The 15,466-nt window shown below is 68.7% G+C and overlaps 2 protein-coding genes across 2 annotated transcripts; both read right to left on the bottom strand.

Moving 5' to 3' along the window:
• Positions 1–1,616: 1,616 nt before the first annotated feature.
• Positions 1,617–9,171, bottom strand: TMEM184A (transmembrane protein 184A). The gene is made up of 9 exons (XM_036014037.1): positions 8,843–9,171; positions 7,967–8,274; positions 5,441–5,606; positions 4,957–5,047; positions 4,780–4,855; positions 4,592–4,683; positions 3,915–4,084; positions 3,211–3,405; positions 1,617–2,758 (listed from the first exon to the last, which is right to left on the bottom strand). Exons 2-9 carry the CDS (start codon positions 8,189–8,191, stop codon positions 2,532–2,534), a joined length of 1,242 nt encoding a protein of 413 aa, XP_035869930.1. The 5' UTR covers positions 8,192–8,274; positions 8,843–9,171; the 3' UTR covers positions 1,617–2,531.
• A 3,353-nt stretch (positions 9,172–12,524) lies between these two features.
• On the bottom strand, positions 12,525–14,243 carry PSMG3 (proteasome assembly chaperone 3). Its single transcript, XM_028528379.2, has 2 exons — positions 13,650–14,243; positions 12,525–13,090 (listed from the first exon to the last, which is right to left on the bottom strand). Exons 1-2 carry the CDS (start codon positions 13,863–13,865, stop codon positions 12,938–12,940), a joined length of 369 nt encoding a protein of 122 aa, XP_028384180.1. The 5' UTR covers positions 13,866–14,243; the 3' UTR covers positions 12,525–12,937.
• Between the last annotated feature and the right edge of the window lie 1,223 nt (positions 14,244–15,466).

The raw sequence follows: 15,466 nt of genomic DNA, 5'->3' as shown, positions 1-15,466 counted from the left end.
AGTGGGCCCGGGGTGGCTCTGACAGTGGGGCTGGGCTGCACCTGGCTCCTGCCGCCAGGGGAGGGGAGGCTGGGTGGCAGGTGGATGTGGTGGGTGAGTGTGAGGTGGGTGCAGCTCGGGGGGTGGCGGGCACTGGGCCGAGGGTGCGGTGCAGACCCACCTCCTGGGGCCCCTGCTGGCCCGTTCCCGAGAGAGGACAGGGCCTCCGCGACCTTGGTGCTCGGTCGTGGCCTGCAGCCTTCACCCGCGCTCTCCGCCCCAGAGCCTCGGCGGCCTTGGTGACCTCCGCTGGGGTGACCTCCCCGGAAGGTGCTTGGGGAGCTGGGAGCCCGGGCCCCCCTCCCCCGCCCCCTCCCAGCACGACCCTGCAAAGTGCGAGGGCCCCGCCCCGGGCAGGGTGCCAGCCACGCCGTCGCATTGCAGATGGGCAGCAAGTAGCTGGCCGGCTGGCCTGTGGCGGTGCCCTGTCCTGGGGGCCGCCGCGTCCTCAGAGCAGAGGCCGGTGCGGGCGAAGCCGCCGGCACCATGGCTGTGGCAGGTAATCCACATTGGATATCAGTAAGGACCATGGGGCGTATTTAAGAGAGAGAAGTATATATAAATAAAGTTATACACAGTTTATCGTACAGATTTTTGTACCTTTTCCTGTTTGATACTGTAAACCCCCGGCCCCCCCCGGAACCTGTCTGTCTCCCTGCCTGCCCTCTGCTGGGTCTGCCAGGCTGGGCCCTGGGCCTGGGGGTCTGGCCAGCGTCCCACCCAGGGGCTGCCCCCGGTTCCCAGAGCGCCAGACCCCGGGGGATGCAGGGGGTCACAGAAGGAAGACTGGTGACGTGCCCCCCGTGTTTCCTGGCGCATCACCGAGGTCTCACCGTCAGTCTAACACGTGGGTTTTATTGAGGAAAAGGTGGGGACCTCTGTCCTGTGTCCTGCCTCCATCCACGCTTCGGGTCAGGGGGTCCCTCCCAGGGGACCGCCCCCCCCCCCGCCACTCAGCAGTCTCATTTCAATATTTATTTTTGTGCTGCTTCTACCCCGACATAAGTTATTGAGAGACCCCGAGCCGTGGCCCTCGTGCTCGAGGCCCGTGCCCGCCCGCCCGCCCGCCCCCGCGGCCACCGCCTAATTTATTGCCGTGCGTCTCCGCTTTTGTAATAAAGAGTTCTCTGCAGTAAAGCGTTTCCTGGTTTCCGGTGCGTCCGCCGAGGAGTCAGTGCCCTGGCTGCCGCCTGCTGCCCGTCGGTGGGCCCTCGCCGGGAGAGTGGGGCCCGAGGGGGGTGCCACTGGGTGTGGGTCTCCGGGCTGCAAGGCCCCCCAGGCGGCAGGGGCAGCTGGGCTCACTCCAGGCTCACGGGGTCCCCTCCCCTTGCAAGGGTGTGTGGGGCGGCCCCCTCGCTCACGGCCAGCGTCTCGCCTCTGTCCTGTGTCCCCCAGTAGCCCCCTGCTTGGGCAGCGCACCTCTGGGGGCGCCCGTCCGTCCACCTGTACACCACTGGCGGAACTGTGGGTGGCCGGCCGGCCAGCCGTGGGAATGGGCAGGGCCTGAGGGGCTTCCCGGGTAGAGAGGGCATGGTGCAGCAGGCGGGGGGGGGCCTTCCCCTGGGGGTGGGCCCTGGGGGAGGCTGCTGGCCATGAGCATCCTGTGCTCAGGCCTGGGGAGTGACCTGTTCATTGTGGACCCCTCGGGCCAGGCCCCGCCCAGCTCTCTGAGACTCCTGGCACCTCTGCCTCTCTCCCTGGTGATGCAGGAGTGGGCAGCTGGGGGACCGGGAAAGGGGGCAGGCGGTGGCCCCTGGGCCTCCCTGTCTACAGGCTCTTGGGCACCACGCCACTGTCCGGCCCCTTGCACCTTCCCCCGGCTCCCACCCCACCCTGCTGGACGCCTGGACACAGAACGGACCAAGACCCACAGCCGCTGTTGCCCTCGCCCCTGTGATAACCCTGACCCCCAGGCCCAGCCACAGTGCTCCAGGAGGCGCCTCCTCCCTGAAGGGCCCCCTCTGCTCCCCCTCTTGGCTTCGGAGGTCAGGCCCTCGTCCATCCAGCTCTGCTCCCCCGACTGACAGAGGGAGAGCCCGGGGGGCAGGCTCCAGGCCCCTCTGCACCCTTGGGTGGCACAGGGCGGGCCACTGCATCTGCCCTGCACGGAGCAGGACACTCCCCCAGCACCCTGACCCCAACCTGCTCCAGTATGTGGGTCCAGGTGCCGGCCCCGAGGGACGGAGGCGCAGGAATCGCTAGAAACCCGGGCTTCTGCGTAAGCAGCAGCCCCGCCTGCCCCTCTGGTGGCCCTGCACCCCCAGCCCACACGGGGTGCATCTCCCTGGGGTGGGGGGGCCACGATGGCATGCTGCCCACGGTGGCCACCTGGATGACGGCCAACTGCACCCGCAGGTCCCTGGACCCTCAGACAAGCTCACTCACCCTCCCACCGGCCTGGCAGGAGGGCTCTGGGGAAGACCTTGACCTTTGGCGAGAGGGTGGGCGGGCGGGGGCCCCGGTCCTTCCCCAGGGGCCAGACTGCCCAGCCGCTAGAGCTCCTCCCCGGGGATCAGCGTCCTCTTCTCCACGTCGCGGCCCTTCCGGCCGCCGCCAGCGCCCCCGGGCAGGGGGCCGGGCCGCGGGCCCTCCTGCGTGGCCTGCTGCGTGTAGTGCTGGTAGGCGGGCGAGAAGTTGTGCACAGCGTCCTGCACGATGTCCCGCGGGCTCACGGTCTCCCTGAGGCCGCTGGAGATGCTCTGCATGGCCGCTGCGGGGGCTGCGGGCGGCAGGTGCGCGGTCGGGGCCAGGGCCTCCCTGGGCCCGGCCCAGACCCCCGGCCCCCAGCCCCCGGCCCCAGCCCCAGGATGTGGCCTGCTCCCGCCCACCTTGGGCTCGGCCCGGCTGGCAGGGACCCCTAGATGCTGGTCCAGGTCCTCCATGGGGCTGTCCCGGCCAGACCCCCAACAGGGGGGCCAGCAACAACTGACCCTGTCCCCCACCCAGTTGGTGTCTGGTCCAGACCGTCTGCCCCCCACCCCGGGGCCCTGGTGCAGCCTGTCCCGGGCCTGGCCCCACCTGCCCACTGAGTAAACCCTGCCCGGGCCCAGGCAGGACAGGATGCAGATGTGAGCAGGGAACTGGGGAGGGCGGTGGCCACCCCACGCCAGGCCCAGGGGTGCCCTTCCAGGCACTGCAGCCCCCGCCCCCGCTGGCCGCAGGGCCGCACACCTGGCGAGCTGCCCTTCTCCGAGTACACCTGGCAGGGGAAGGCGCAGCGCAGGGCAATGGCGGCGAAGAGCATCTCGACGCAGATGATGAAGTTCTGGTAGCCAGCGGCCAGCGTGCCGGCCCCCACCCTGCTCCCGTCCACTGCCTGGACCTCAGGGATGGCCCCGCACCTCTCCAGGATGGCCAGCAGCACCCCTGGGGGAGGTGACAGCCACTCAGGCGGCCCCTGAGCAGGAGGCTGGGCTGGAGAGGGCCCCAGCCCGGGACCCCACTGCTGCCCACCTCGGGGGCTTGGCCGGGTCTGCAGGGGAGGTGGGGGACAAGGGCCAGTCCCCCAAGTCCCATGGCCCAGCCCCGGGAAGCCCTGCCCACCCGCGTGGTCCCAGCCTGTGCAGGGGGCGACCCAAGTTCAGGGCAGCTCCAAAGCGGAGTCTCGGCTCAGTGGGTGTCCGAGAATCCCCCACAAGCCCAGACCCGGGCCCCCTCACATCCCTCGCCCCAGTGCGGGAAGGCCCAGGCCCGGGACAGGCCCCTGCAGGGCCCACACCGGCCAGCCCTGCACGGGGCCTTGCGGCCTCCCGCCCAGGGGGCTGGCCCTCCCCCAGCCTCGTGTGTGTGGGGGGGGACACCGAGGCTGGGCCCGGAGGGCGGGGGGTAGAGCCGGGGCTGGAGCCAGGCTCCCTGGGCTGGGCGGCCCCACCCACCCTGCCAGAAGGAGAGGAAGACCACGGCCTTGACGGTGAGGAACTTGAGGACAGGCTCGAAGGGCCGCAGGAGCTCCCGAGTGGCCAAGTAGAAGAGGGTCAGGGCGTAGAGGGCCAGGCTGACGGAGGCGTTGTCCAGGAGGGTCACGTAGAGGTAGCCGCTGCGGATGCTGGGCCAGGGCAGGGGGCGGGGTCAGGCCGGCCCGCGCCCCGCGCCCTCCCACCCACGCCCACCCGCCTGCCAGCACCGGCCCAGGCCCGCCCCTCCCTTCAGGGGGCAGGTGGCACCGGAGCAGAGGGGCTGGGGGCACCGGCTGGGGGGCCTTGCAGGGAGCCCCCCACACAGCAGGCAGGCTGTGGCCCTGCCCCTGCCCCTCTGCCGCCGGCCCGGGTGCAGCCTGAAGGATGGGCCCTCCGTGTTGTGGACACGGGCAGGCGTACGTGTGCTGGAGTGTGAGCACGTGTGTGTGCGTGCTCCTCGGCCTGCGAGCCCTGGAGTCCGGTCCTTGTGCTCCCTCGGGTGGGCCCGGCCAAGGCTCACCCGCGACCTGACCTGCTCTGCCGCCGGCCCCAGGGGAGGAGAGGCCGGTCCTCCGGCGCTGAGCCCCCTCCAAGCTCCGCCCACCCCCCCGCCCCGCGCGCACCTCCCGGCCGGTACCCCTCCCCGCCAGCCTCACTTGAAGTCCCCATCGTGGTATTTGCCGACCGCCTGCAGGACGATGGTGACCAAGGCCATGCCCGGCTTCACGACGCAGAACTGCAGCGTGGCCTGGGAGTGGGGGCGGGATCGAGGGCGCGAGTGTGGCGGCCGCGCGCTGGGCGCTGGAGGGGGGCGGGGCGGGCGGGGGCGGGGCCACCCGCTCACCTGCTTGCAGAAGCGCAGGAACCCGATGGAGTAGGCCACGCCCCGCAGGCAGCAGGTGCCGTAGAGGCAGCTGGACCTGGGGGTGCGAGTGTCTGAGGCCCGGCCCTGGGGGACGGGGCCCAGCCGCCCGCTGCCCGGGGCGCGGAGGGGCCGGCGGGCCCCGCGGGGGGCGCTTACCGGACGGGCTTCCCCCGAATCTCAGCCATGATGGCGCTCTCGCCGCCCAGGTACTGGAAACAGAGGCTCAGGAAGCTGTAAATGACGAAGGCTGCGGGGGCCCGGCGGGCGGGGCGGGCGCCGTGAGCCTGGGCTGCCCCGGCTGCAGGAAGTCTCCCCGACACCCACCTAGGACCCGCTTCTCCGGGGACGGGCCGAGGCTGATGCCCACCGCGAGCCCCGCCCCCGCGGGGTGCGCAGCCCAGCTCTGGGACGCACTCCGCCCGGAGCGCCACAGCGCTCACTGGGACTCCGCCGCCGCTGCCTCCTCACCCGCCCTGCGTCCATTCCGAACCCCTGCAGGCCTGGCTGCAGCACCCCACCCCCACCCCCACACCGGTCCCAGCTGTCAGGCAGCCCGCACCCTGGGGCCCCACGGAGCCGGACTCCGGCCCGAGGGCGGCCGCCCCTCCCTGGGCCCGCACGGGCCACGCCGGGCCCTCACCTTCGTAGCAGTCCCGCACAGAGTCCAGGTAGATGTAGTGCTGGCGGGCCCCCAGGAGGAGGAGGCTGAGCCAGGAGTTGAGGGCGTAGACTGGCACCATGAAGAGCAGGCGGATGATGTACCTCTGCTCGTTGGGGACGGTGTAGGAGCGCAGGTGCAGGTAGATCTGGGCGAGGGTGGGGGGTGGCGTGGTGTCAGGGCCACAGCTCCCCCTGTGGGCAGGGGGAGACACTCACTCATGCTGGCTCATGGGCTCACTCACTCACTCATCCGGGGAAGATCTCCCTCGGGACAGTCATGGTCCCGGGGGGCACAGACATTCCGGGGGACACTCTGGCATCTCAACAGGGTGTGAGAGGCCGGTGCCCTTTGACCTGTGTGCAGAAGGGTGTCTGTCGTGGCCACGCACAGCAAGGCCCACACAGTGGCGGCCGGCTCATCACACTGTGGTGCAGCCACACGCAAGGGTGGACCACAGCCAGGAAAATGGGGGTGCGCCCTGAGAGAATGCACGTGGACGTGTGGGGACAGCAGGCCAGGCGGCCCCCCAACTGTGTGGGCCATGCAGAGGCAGAGTGGAGAGGTCAGCGCTGCCTTGCCCCGGGGCGAGGGGAGACACAGGCGATGACAGCTCATCTGTAAACTTTTCTAGGTTTTCTACAAGGAGGTAAAGAAGTGATTGGGTCTTTCAGAGGCAGAGGCACCGGGAAGCCAGGTGCAAAGGTGGCTGGCCACGTGGTCTCAGAGCACCCCTGGAAGGCTTCCTGGAGGAGGAGCTGTGAGCACAGAGGGAGAGAGGGTGGGAAGGGCGGGCCGAGCAGAGGCCGGTGTGCCCTGCTTCCTGGGGTGCAGCTCGGGCACAGGCAGGGGCGGGTCAGCACAGGAAGTGCCTCCTTATCAGCCGCTCGCCCCCTCGCTGACGCAGTGGGCAGGGCACAGCGAGACCAGCCACTGGGGGACCCGGACTCTGCTCCCGGTGCCGGCCCCACCTCACTGGACGGCCTGGGCACGCTGCCGTCCTCTCCAGCCTCAGCCGCCCATCTTTAAAGCAAGGGCTCCTGTCCCTGTCTGTCCTGCCAGGTTCTGGATGGGCCAAGGGCCTGGCAGCGGGGGCAGGCGGGGGTGGAGCGGGAGGGTGGGCCCGAGGGCTGCAGCCGTGGGGTCTGTCAGCTCTGTCTCAGCAGTGAGTGCTCAGGAAGTACACACACACGCACACACACACACACACACGCACACACACGCGGCTGGTCCCTGAATGACAAAAGGTCTGGGCTGGAGAGAGGGGGAATCCAAGGCCCAGACTCTGGCTGGGACTGAGACAGCCCGACTCTGGGTGCTGGACCACCCTCCTTGCTGCCCTTTGTCCTACAAGTTGCAGCCTGCGCCAGACCCAAAGCCATGCCGCCGCCACGCAGCAAGGGGTGGCTTCATGCAAATACAGATGAGCCTTCCACCTGTCCAGTCCCCCTGTCCAGAAGCAGCTGGGTAAGGCTCTGCGAATACTGCCTCCTCCAGGCAGTCCTCGATGGCCCCACGAGAAGGGACCCCCACCCCCTCCTGCCCCTCTCAGCTGCACCCGTGTCCACCTGGCCCACGCTGACACACTTGTCGTGTCTACTTTGTATCTGTTTATTGGAGGCCACAGAGCAGATGAGGTGACTTTCACTCAGAGGGCCACCGTGTCCCTGCTTGCCAGCCTCCCAACTGCCCCTGCCCCGGGACACGTGCCCATCCATTTCCTACACCGGTGCCAGCGGACCCATCCTGAAGGGCAGCCTTCAACCCCAGCACCCCCGTGCTGAAGGCCACCCCCCCACCCTGATGCCCAAGCCCCCACCACCCCAGCCCAGGCGGCCCTCTGCCCAACCTGCCACAAGCGCCTGCCTCTCAGGGGCTGCCGCGTCCTCCCTGTGCCCTTCCTTGCGGCTGAGGACTGGCGCTACCTCGCACCCCTGTGCTCAGCAGGCTCGCCCTGTGGCCGCCCCCAGACTCGCCCCGGCCGCTGGGCCCGGTGCCCTCCACTGGGGCTGTCCTGTGTCCCAGCTGTGACCGCTCTGGGCTGGCACGTCGCTTCCTTCCTGGGGGGTCTGAGTGGGAGCGCAGCACCCCCACCCCCTCCCCCACCGTGTACTGTCCTCTCCCTCAAGCCCCGACCAGGCTGCTGGCCGGGCCTCTTGAGGAAGAAGGGGCTCCCCCTGCGGGCTCTGGGAGCCCGAGAGAGACCCCTGACCCCTCTTCCCGTCTGTGAAATGGGACAGCAGTGCTGAGCCCGGGAGCAGGTGAGGGCGGACAAAGTGCTCCCGCGAAGGGGGCCCTCTGTCCTCTGCCCCAGGGCCTCGTCCTGAAGCCCAGCACCCCCCCCCCCCCCACTACACACATCCTGGACGGGCCTCCCCCCACACCCCGGGCACTGCTCCTCTGTCCAGCCGGGCCCCGGGCCCTGCCACCCCAGCAGGGCCCATCAGGGCCAGGCCAACGGTGGCCTTGTCTCACAGGGCTCGCAGGAGGTGCGGCAGCAGGGCTTACCTGGTGGCAGGTGAGCGCCAGGGCGGTCCACACAAAGATGCCCGAGATGCCGCGGGCCAGCGGGGTGGTGAGGAAGAGCTGGGAGGCGGCCTGGGAGCTGTTCCCCACATGGTCCCCCGGCAGCAGCCCCGCGGGCTCCGTGGGCATGGCCGCCGGGGGGGTGGGCTGCGGCCCAGTCGCTGGCGCCGGGGGGGGCTCCACCAGCTGCCGGGAGCTCCGGAGCATGAGTCATCCACAGAGGCTGGGAGGACTGGGTGCCTCCGCGAGGGAGAGAGCAAAGGTGTCCAGAGCCTGGACGCAGCCCGGGGCTAGGAGGAGAGGGAGGCAGCGGGGAGGGGCGGCTCCTCCCCGAGGTGCTGCCGGTGGAGCAGGTGTTGGTCGCTGGCCGTCCCAGGGCGGTGGTGGGGGCCTCGTCTGACCAACCTGCCTACTTTTCCTGGCACCCTCAGTCCTGGGCGCCCTCTGAGCCTGGGGACCCAGCTCCGAGACCCAAGCCTAGGGCGCCTCCTTCCCTGGGGCTCAGCTACCAGGTGCAGGTGTCAGCCGCCTGACGGTGGCCTGGGGCGGTCCCCACATCCGGTGCCCAGGCCTGTGGGGAGCCCACTTTCTAGGGGCCACAGACATCTGGGAAAGTAGGGGACCCCGTTGCCAGGCAGGAATTCTGGGAGCAGGTGGTTTGGGGAGGTGCCGCCCAGCTGCCCCTGGCTTCCTGGGACCGTCCAGGTGTCCCTCTTTGCCACTCGGTGGCCCCACAGGCCCGCTCCCAGCCGCGTGCCAGTGCGCTGGGGCGCCAGGCACCTCCCTCCTCCCACAATCGCCCGAGGCTCTGTCCGGCCTCACCCTGTCTTCCTGCCCTAGTCACGGCCCGGCACCTACCTCTTAGGCAGGACGCTCTGGCCCAGCCCTGGGAGGCCCGGCCGGTCATCCGTGTGGCCACGTGGCCCCCACGGATGGCCGTCCACGGGGGGTGGGTCAAGCCCGTTGTCTGGGGGCCCTGGGAGCCCCGGGGAGGGGCAGCGGCGGCTTCATTGTGGGGTGGCCCCCGGAGCTCCACCTGAGCTCCCGGCTGCGGGGAGGGCTGAGGAGGCAAGGGGAGGAGCCGTGGACACTCTATCCCTCCTGGCTGTTGCTCGGCGGCAGCTGGCTCGCTGGAACCTGCTGGCCGCCAGGTGCCCTCACCTGCCTGCGCCACCTGGCCAGGCAGCCGCCTTCCGAAGACAGGTGGGAGGGTCTGCAGCGGGGCAAGGTGGGCGGAGCTGGGCCAGAGGTTTCACAGGGCGGGCCCCAAACGGGGGTGGGGGTGTGCGTGTCAGGGGTGCGGGAGACACCATTTCCATCGGGGGATGACAGAGTGGTGGTCACACTGTGCCGTGGGTGTACTGAGTGCCTTAAAAATGCATACAATCTTTCATGAGAAGTACACCTCAATTTAAAAGTTCCCAAGAGGTGCATTGGAAACATTTCTGGTTTGGGGCGGGGCCCTGCTTGGGAGCCAAAGGGGCTTGTGTTCCATGGGGGTCGGGGAGAGGAGTCTGCTCAGTGCCGCTCTGGGACCCCAGGGCTGGTCCTTTGTTGTGCCACGGACCCTCCTCGTGACCTGGGCACCAAGGTCAGGGCCTGCTTTGCAGGGATTGCCCCGTGCTCTTTCAGAGGTGGGGCTGAGGAGCCCGGAGAGGCTCGTCCGCATCTCCAGGGCCCCCCGAGGGCAAGGGAAACTCTAGGAGGAGGCCACCAACCCCTGGGGTACACCCCCACTCCCTCAAGCACACTGCCCCCACCCCCCGAAGGGGCCCAGCCCAGGACAGGCCCTGCCACTCAGTTCCGGCCCCAAGGCCCCGCCCAGCCTGCATCTCCCACCCCCAGCGGCCCACAGGGGCCTCCCCGGAGGACTTTTATCCCGGCTGACTCCTGCCCTGCTGTCCCAGGTGACACCACCTCTGCCCCGTTGCTGCTGCATCGTGTGGGCTGCCTCCCTGCCCCCTCGGGAGCTTCTGGACCCCCGTGCTGCCGCCCTGGCCAAACCCAGGGTGTGGGGAGCCAGGGCCCTGGTTGTGGTGTGGTCCACCCTCTCCTGGCAAAGCGAGTCCTCCCTGCACACTAACGGTGCTTGCCCCGAGTGCCAGTTGCCCACACGCCAGTGCGCAGCTGGCGAGGGCGTTGGCACAGTGCTGGCTTGGTGTGCGCTGACCCGCGCTCACTGCCCATCGGCAGGATGGCTCAGGGGCCGGGGAAGCGGAGGCCTCGGCCCTCCCCAGAGGGATGCCGGGGACGGTGAGCACACAGTGGGAGGCCCTGCGGTGAGCTGCCCCGCGGAAGTCCCCAGGGCTGCCTGCGGGAGGGCTCTGAGGGTGCGGGCTCCAGGCAGGAACTTCCGGAGCTCCGTGCTCTTTCAACGGCAGATAGCACTGCGCGGAGAGCCAGGCCGGAGGCCTGGTGGTCTTCCCGTCCCGTAGTTCTGCCTGCAGCAAGCAGGGGCAAGGGGATTTTGACATCAGACTGAGCTGATGTACGGCCAGGGAGGGTCCCTGATCCCTGGGAAGCCCCTCTGCTCCAGGCCACCCCTGCTCTGACCGTGGGGCCAGCCCAGCGTCATTCGGGGCTGCTCCCACAGCTGTCCTCCCCTGGCATACTCCTGTTCAGCCACTGCCTCCAGGAAGGCCTCCAGAGAGCCCAGCTCTGAGGCTTTCCCACCCCAGAGCCGCCCGCACACTTGGGCGATGCCTTCGCCTCATGGAGCGGCTTTGGCTCCGGCCGGGCCCCTCCTGCCGGCACGTACCTCACGTGTAGTCTGTAAGCCTGAGGCCCCGCCTGGCGGCCTGGGCAGGTCCCCTGCTGCTGTGCTTTCTCATCTGCAGGGGAGTTCGAGGCCCTGCCCAGGGTACAGCATGCAGGCCTCTGCCGTGTCTGGGGACCCAGGACAACCTTCCTTGTGTGCCCCGAGCTCACGTGAAGGCGGCCATGTGACCCTCCCAGTGTCCGGCCACCGCCAGGTCAAGGCCAGTGAGCAAGCAGGACACAGTGGACAGGTGAGGTGACCCCCCTCCAGGGAGCGGGGGCCCAGCTGTGCCGAGGCCCCAGCAGTGAACGGAGGGAATGGAAGTCGAAGGCCCAGTCCCTGTGTGCAGGAGGCTGGCGCTTCTGCCAGCCCAGGGAGCTCTGGCCACAAGGCCTGGTCCCGGGCGGCCAGGGTCATGGCCCATACACACTCAGGAGAGGTGGCTGGGCCAGCTGGGCCTGACTTTCCTGCCTGGGGCTGGACGCCGACCAAACCTGTCACAGGACAGACCTACTGGCCCAGATCTGGGCAGCCAGACCTCTGACCAAGTGACTGGGCTTCTTGTCAGCTCTCAGCCGGGCCGTGGGGCAGTGGAGAGGCTGCCGGCTGCCCGAGACCTCCGTGCCCACCTGCACCCCAGTGACCTAACGCCTGTGCCTTGGCCTCGATGCTGGCACCGAACCTCCCTCCAGGCTGGCCTGCCACCTGGGGACACCGCTCTGACGGCAGGCGGCCCCTCTCCCATGAGACGCGCTCCCTCCCTCCTTCCCCACCCTCAGCTGAGAGCCGTGCCCTCTGGGCCAGCAGAGACGAGGTGAGGGGCCCAGTGATGGTGGCTGACCTGATACTCTGCCTGCCCAGGCCCTCCCCTCTGAGGTCCAGGGGGTGGCAGGACTTGTCACTGAGCATCTGTTCTGGCACACACATGGCCCCCAGCAGTGCCCTGCAAGACAGGGGCAGACTGGGTGGCAGTCCCAGTCTGGGGACCCCAAGCCACTTTTCCCCACCCCTGGGCCTGAGGGGGCAGGGGAACATCACTCAGGTGGTGGCTCAGGCAGGGAAGCATCGCTTCTTGGTGGCTGACTTCTGCTCGCCTGGGCCTGGGCCCTGCCTCCAGAGCTGGGGGCAAACATGTGGGCTGGCACCCCAACCCACCACCCACTGTGTCTGTGACCTTGGGCCTTTGTCAACCTCACTTTCCACAGGTGATTGGAGCCCTCATGAGCAGCAGGCCAGCCCCGTCAGGGCAGGGGCTCAGTGGGCACCCCACCCCCGGCTCCTCTTACAGCAACCACAGGATGGGAACGGGGGCCTGCTGGCTCTCTGGCCCCTCGTCCTGCCAGCCGGGAATGGCCTGGGTGGGCTTCTCTTGGTTTCTACGCTGAGGGGCTGGCCAGCCCAGCCGCCCTGTCAGCCCAGGGAGACCCACGCTGGGGATTCTGGGGCGTCCCTCCATCCTCCTGGATCGCCCTCCCCAGGTAGAACGTGTGTGTGCCCAGGGCCCGTCTGTACCTGCTGGTCGCCCCAGAGCGAGCTGCCGCCAGCCCTGGGTGTGTGCCCGGGGGAGCCAGCGCACCGACCTGGGCCTGGCCTGACCAGGCGGACCTTAGGCCCTTTGGGTGCCGAGGACATCCCTGGTCTGTTGGGGGCATGAACTCGGTGTGGGGGACAGAGGGGCTGTGGCTCTCAGAGTTTCACGGTGTGGGTGTTTCTCTCCAGGAGCCCACCACCCCGCTGGGGTGCTTGGGGCCGCAGCCTGGATACCACCCCCTCTGGTGTGTGCACACACGGGGCCTTGCATTGGCCCACGAGGTTTCCTTCCACCTGAGGTACACGAACTTGAACGTAGGCCGTGGGACCGAAAGCTCTCAGTGCTGTGAAGGGTGGTGGAGTGGCCTGGGTTGCACACTCATCTTTAATACAAAACCAGTTTCCTTCAGTGGCTCAGACCACACACGGAGGGCTCAGCCTCTCACTTCCCCATATAACCGGACCCCGGTGAGAACCGTCCAAGGCTCTCCCAACACGCCCTCCACGGACGGTGCTGGAGGCCGACCCAGGTCTGTCGGGGACGCGCACAGCTCCTCTGGCTTCCGGGGCTGTGGCCGGGGCAGCCGCTCCTTCCGGCTGCCGCAGACGCGTCTTCGAGTGGAGAGCGTGTCTGCGTCTCCGCCGGGCTCCGCCCCGCCGCAGCGTCACCACACCTGGCACGTCTGGATCACCTCCCGCACGGCCGCCAGCCCCTCCAGGCTCCGGTCCTTCAGGGCCACAGCGAGGAGGACCGCTTTGTTCCCTGCTTCCCGGGACACGGATGTCCCCAGGTGCTTTGCCAAGACGTGGATGAGCGGCTGGGGAGGGAAGGGGAGAATGTCAATTTACATCTGTCCCCCGGCCCCCGGCCCCCGCCCCGCATGCCTTCACTCAGTGCCCCCAGGGAACCCAGGCTGGCCTCCCACCCCACCTCCGAATCACCGCTGGGTTCGAGGTGAGCCTTGTTGGAGGCACACCGCCAAAGAGGTGTCATTCAGTTTATCTGCTTAAGGTTCCCTGATTCCCGCCCTCCCAGCTCTGTCTGATCTGGGAGGGCTCCGGAAAGACAAGTCTGCGGACAGGAACTCTGTCAAGTCCCACCGCAGATCTTTCCAGAACAAACTCCCATAGCCACTCATTACCTCCATGTATCACAATACGGTCCAACTGCCCAGAGGCTCTCAGTGCATAATCAACACCTCTGCTCCTCCGCTGGATCAAGGGCTGACCCACGGGGAAGAGCAGCCACCGCAGGCAGGCCCTGGACCGTGCCACCGCCTGGGGGCTGCCTACCGGACACCCCACATGCGCATGGACCAGTGACAGCCACAGAAGCGGCTTTTCCTCCCCCACGGAGACTCCTACGGACCACATTACCTCGTCCTGCCCGAGAAGGACTTTTGTCGTGAGCACGGGCTTGCTGACGTCACTGGCCACGTTGCTGGGCTCCAGGGAGACCAGGGTGCCCATCTTCCCGAACTGGGTCACCACCACCAGGATGTGGCTGCTGAAGGCCGTGCAGACCACCTGGGTGGGGACCCCACGCACCACTTCCGTCCTCTGTTTCGAGGTCACCAAGGGTTTGCCTTCCATGGCTGGGGCTCTCCGGTGGCACCTTTAGTGCATATAGCACAGGAAGGAGCGGAGGAAGGCAGGAAGGGAAGAGGAGCGAGTCAGCCGACGTCAGAGGCGCCTTGGCGCTCCAAAACGAGCATCACTCGGCCTTAAAACAGAAACAGATGCGGCCCATTCACAGCAAGCGTCTCTGCCCACGCGGGCTTCCCCTGGGACTTTCCGGAGCCGCGGGCAGGACGCGCGCGGGCGCGAAAGGGCGACGCCGACTGCGCCTCGGGGTCCCGAGGCGGGGCGGCCTCCTTCCCGGCCGCCCCCGCCCCAGGGCACGCCCCGCGGGCTTGGCAGCCGGCGCCAGAGCCGGGGCGCAGCCCCGCCGGCCTGCCCCCCAGAGCTTTGCTTTCTGCGTTTGCGGGAAGGACCGCCAGGCCGGGCGGAGACCCCGGAGGCGCAGGGCAGCGGACTTCCCACTACCCTCCCGCCTTCATCCCGCGCACGCTCACCTCGCTCCAGGCGCCCGGAAGTGACGCACACGGGCGGCGTGGACCCGCCCCCGCGCGGCGCGGCCCCACCGGAAGTGCAGGCCCCGGGCTTCCGCTGCCCCCGTCGGGCCTTCCGCCCTGCGAGTGGCTGCGTGCCTGCTCCCCGGGAGGGTCGGCGGGGCGCCGGTGTACGCGGCGCCTGCCGGTTGTTTGGAGAAAGGGCTGCAGCCCCGGCCGCGGCGCCGGCACCAGGCCCTGCGCGCGGGGCGCCCCCGCTTCTCTGGTCCGACCCCGGAGGAGTCCGGCCGCGGCCTTGGGTTCCGGGGTGTCAGGGGAAGACCACGAGGGAACGCCCGAGCCTGCGCAGGCTTGTCCCCAGTGTGCACTTTAGCCCGGCCGACGGCTGGCCGGGGCCGCGGTCTCAGACGCTCCGGGAGGGCAGTTCGCATCGCCTGCTAGGCGTTTAGGACTCAGGAGGGGACCTGAGGAGGGTTCCGTGGAGGTGGGGACGCAAGGCGAGCATCGCATGCCGGGAGAGTTGAGAGTGCGTGCTGCTGTTTCGAGCGTGCGTTCCCCTCGGCGCCCGAGAACGGAGGACAGGGCTGCAAACCTAAGGCAGCCCTAGGCCTTTACTAGAGTCCTAGGTCTGGGCGGACTGCCCACCGGGACCTGCCCAGCTGGGAATTCACGGTCAGCCGCCCTGGGCACTCCTTTTTCGTGCACGAGGGTTGTTCCCCAAGGCGCCCCGATACAGCCCTGGGCTCAATTCCAAGCACAGCCCGGGCCAGTGGGTCTTACAGCCCAGGAGCAGGTGGGGTCAGTGGGTTGGACATTACTGAGAGAAAACATGGGGTAAGGGAGCATTCTGGCCAAACCAGCCTAGCGGGATTCTTGCTGATGGCAGGCGCAGGGCATCCGGCCGCCCAGGGGTTGGTGGTCAGATGCGGAGGAAGGAGGGTTCTCGCTGAAGCTGGGAAACGCGGAAACAGCACAGAAGTCCAAAAGCGGGGCCCCCTGGAACTCCAGTCAGGGGCTCCTGCTTGGAGCGAGGTGTAGCAGAGGGCCTTGGCCGGGGCCCTTTGCCCCTGCGCCAGTGCTGGGTCTGTGCCCTCCTCCCTTCCCGTGCACATCTGGGGACCC

This window comes from Phyllostomus discolor, chromosome 13 (assembly GCF_004126475.2).
Source record: "Phyllostomus discolor isolate MPI-MPIP mPhyDis1 chromosome 13, mPhyDis1.pri.v3, whole genome shotgun sequence".
NCBI classification, from domain to species: Eukaryota; Metazoa; Chordata; class Mammalia; order Chiroptera; family Phyllostomidae; genus Phyllostomus; species Phyllostomus discolor.
The sequence above is the reverse complement of the archived record's forward strand: the minus strand, read 5'-3'. Positions and strand labels throughout refer to the sequence as shown.